The 3,719-nt window shown below is 38.8% G+C and overlaps 1 protein-coding gene across 1 annotated transcript; it reads left to right on the plus strand.

The window, feature by feature from the left end:
* Positions 1-459: 459 nt before the first annotated feature.
* On the plus strand, positions 460-2,400 carry LOC110680951. The gene has a single exon (XM_021856732.1). The coding sequence runs from the start codon at positions 555-557 to the stop codon at positions 2,295-2,297; it is 1,743 nt and encodes a 580-aa protein (XP_021712424.1). The 5' UTR covers positions 460-554; the 3' UTR covers positions 2,298-2,400.
* The last annotated feature ends 1,319 nt before the right edge of the window (positions 2,401-3,719 follow it).

The following is a 3,719-nucleotide window of genomic DNA, read 5'->3' on the forward strand; positions in this document are numbered from 1 at the left end:
AGTTTTTTCTGGAATTCTTCCGAGAGTTTATCCTAGAAATTATTCTTCAAAGGCGAACACCTTGTTTCTGAAGAGTTCTTCTAGAATTGCACTACAAAGATTAGAGCAATAATGACCGCCATGCGTATTCATTCGATTGTAATAAAGATAGGAAGCTGGATCCTATTCTTGGCACTTTCGATTCACTTCAGCTTTGAGGTTTTTTGAAAGCTACTGAGCACATATTTGGCCACAATATGCATCGTATTGAAGTGCTTCTTATTGCAAAGTTTCAGACGATTCGGCCGAGAAAAAACCCCAATGCCAAAGTGATTCATGGAAGTTCCCAAGTAGGTCTGCACCCTAGACTTACTCTTGTTATACAGCATACTGGATAGTTGCACAGCAGTTGTATAAACAATCAGATTGACATATGGCTCAGTACAACTCGTCCACATCCATCAATTGACTTGCACTCCGAATTTCATAAACAGTATCGCCATAAATGTGTATCATGTATCTAGAAGAAGATTACAAACGATTAGATAAACGTGTGTTCAACAACCTTCTTAGTTATGAATTCAGTCAATCGTTACGTCTTGTGTATTGCATTGATTGCGTTGTTCGTCGCATCTTTCACTACAGCTGAGGAAAACTGTGAAATTTCCGCAAACGAATTGGGCAAAATCGAGCAAACGTTAACTCATATCAATCAACCAATTTACACCGGAGATGACGAGTCGGAAGTAAGTGATAGTGATCAGTGTGCTCAAATGCTGAGGGGTATCCACTTTCAACTTCGTCGCCTGACCCAGAAATACAAACTAATGAACAAAGGCTACGTGAAAGCAGAAGAATTTGCGAAAATGGCTAGAGATTACGAAGATCAATTATCCGTGCTTAAAAATGATTTGGAACAGTTGAAAATTGGCGCTGATAGCAGTGCGAAACAGAAGATGCAAGAGCTCAAGAAAGATATTGCAACACTTGAGCAGAACGTTAACACGCTGCACAAGGATCTTGAAGGGATAACTGACGAGCTCGGGAAAGTGAGGATGGATCTCTGTTTGACGTATATGGAATCGAATCAGCTCAGCAATGCGCAGGATAAAGTGAAAACTCTTGCTCCCAAGTATTTGATGGAACTTGTGGAACAGTTTTTGAATAAAAGTGAGAAAAATTGGCTACCGGTGGTTGATTTATCTGTAGCAATTCCTGATCTGGATGATCGAGGCCAGGTATACAAGACTGTTCACGAGTTTCTCAAAACAAAGAACCGAGATGGAGGCGAAGATTCCATATTGTTGGAAGCAGAAGTTTTAAAAATGAATGCCACCTTCCATCCGGGATCGAAAATTACTGAAGATAGGAAGAAGGAAATTCAAGATTTGCTGGAAAAGCTGAGTTTGACATCGACGAAGATATTCGATCAGTGGACGCAAGATTTGGCCAAGTTGGAAAATTCTGCTGTTTATAAGAATTCAATAGATCGAATGTTCCTAACGCAGATGGAGAAATTTGGAGAACGTGTTATGGCCAAAGATGATTATTACAGCTTACGAAATTTTCTAAAACTACTTGTAGTTTCAACGAATTACTACAAAATTGCTGCATATAGGAAATTGATTCAGGAAAAAATTGGACATACATTAGCTGTACTAATGTTCGATATGATGTCCATGGAAAGAACAGAACTGCAATACGATCCACACGTTCCTGACGAAGTAGTGAGAATGTATGACGAATCGATTACCGCGCTTCCTGACAGTTTAAAGAATATTCGCTCGTGTCTGAAACTAGTGAAAATCTACAACCATGTTACCAATCAATGCATTCTAGCAACGAATGAAGTAGAAGATGTAAATAATTCAAATCCAAAATTCAAGTCAAATGTTCTAGGACGACGTAAGCTAGTAAAAACTGCATCAAACGATTGCACGCCATTTCGACTGGAACCATCTGCCGACAAAGCTTCCATAAGAATTATAACTCCCAAAGGAGATGCACTGACAAACATCAACTCTATACAACCAGGCTTGAGTTGGTTTAACCGCGTGGGAGCTCCTTACACCAATAATCACAATATGAAGCTGGATTATAGCGCGGATTGGATATTGGACGCAAACTATGCCAATGATTCGATCAAGATCGAGTCGGAGTTCAACGCCTATCAAACGATGAAAAGCGTTGACCATCTGATGGTTACTAATGTTGGTAAAGTTCCACATGTCGTTGTGGCACAATATGGCTTGAAAGGAATGGAATATGCAGGAGCGGGCATGAAAGATGCGGAATGGAAATTTAAGTGTGACAATTAAAAATTTATTACGAACGGGACAAAGCTGTTATTTTTGTTAATAATTAATTAAGCTTCAATATCCTATTATCAGATTGAATAAAAAACACCCGCTCAACTTTGAATTCTCTTCCTAGAAATTACTGGACAAAATTTGGTTTACCGAAAACGTTAAGTAATCTACTTTTTTGATTTTCTAAATTTCTCATGAAAACTAAACAAAATGTTTGTGGCGAACTGCTTTCAAAACAATTTGAAAAGATTACCGAGTTTGGTAATGTAAATTAGATATGCAACTAATTTATATGATTCTTAGTTCTTCGCTTTGGTCAGTGGCCAACAGGTTAGCTTGATCGTCATAAGTTACGCTTATCCAGTTTCTTGATGTACATTTAGCTACGGTTGCCGATTCCTCTTTTGATCATTGTACAAGGCGCAACCATAAAACGTTCGCATATCAGTCCAGCTCAGTGTTTTATGGCTTCTGTCTATCTATTTTTTATTATTTTTTTTTTTTATTTCTTACTCATTACATTCATTTCTTATATCTCAGTGTTCTATGTTATTAGACAACACTATCATCCTAATTTGGTAAAACAAATTTAAGCTTCTGTCTATCATTCTCTCTCATTTCTTTGTGTGGCAGCTATCGCCTGCTTTTGTTAGCACTCTCTGGTATTCCTCCGGGGATTTCGTACAGGAATTTCTCTGGAGATTTTCACCAGTAATTCCTCCGGGGATTTAATTATGAAATATCTCTAGGCATTTTCTCCATAAATTCCTTCGGGAATATTTTCACAGAATTTATTCGGGAATTTCCTCCAGAAGTTTCTCTGGGGATTTGCACTTGCTATTTTTCCGGGGATTTAGTCCAGGAATTCTTCTGGGGATTTCATCCAGGAATTCCTCCAAGAAATTCCTCCACGAATTATTCCAGGGATTTACCCCAGGAATTCCTGCTGAAAATTTGCTTTAGGAGTTCCTCCGGGGATTTTCTCCAGAAATGTTAGGAGATTTCCTCAAGGAATTGGTCCAACAATTTCCTCCAGGAGTTCCTCCGGGAAATTCAAGGAAACCCCCGGGGATATAAGTACTATTTTTTTTTTCCAAGAATTCCTTCGGGGATTTGAATGATTCTTCCGGAGATATTCCCCAAGAACTCGTCCGGGGCTTTCCTCCAGGAATATCTCCAAAAATTGCTCCGTAGATTACCTCCAAAAAATCTTCCGGGGATTTTCTCCCTTTGAGAATTTCTGCGGGGATTTCACTCAGGAATTTATCTGTGGATTTTATTCTGAAATTATTCCGGGAATTTACTCTAGAAGCACCTCCAAAGATTTCTTCAGGGAGTTCGTTAAGATATTCCGCCGGGGATTTTTTCCGATAATATATTCGGAGATTTCCTCCAAGAATTTCACTGGGGATTTGCACCAGGAATTTCTCG

Source organism: Aedes aegypti, unplaced genomic scaffold, assembly GCF_002204515.2.
Source record: "Aedes aegypti strain LVP_AGWG unplaced genomic scaffold, AaegL5.0 Primary Assembly AGWG_AaegL5_hic_scaff_215_PBJ_arrow, whole genome shotgun sequence".
Lineage (NCBI taxonomy): Eukaryota > Metazoa > Arthropoda > Insecta > Diptera > Culicidae > Aedes > Aedes aegypti.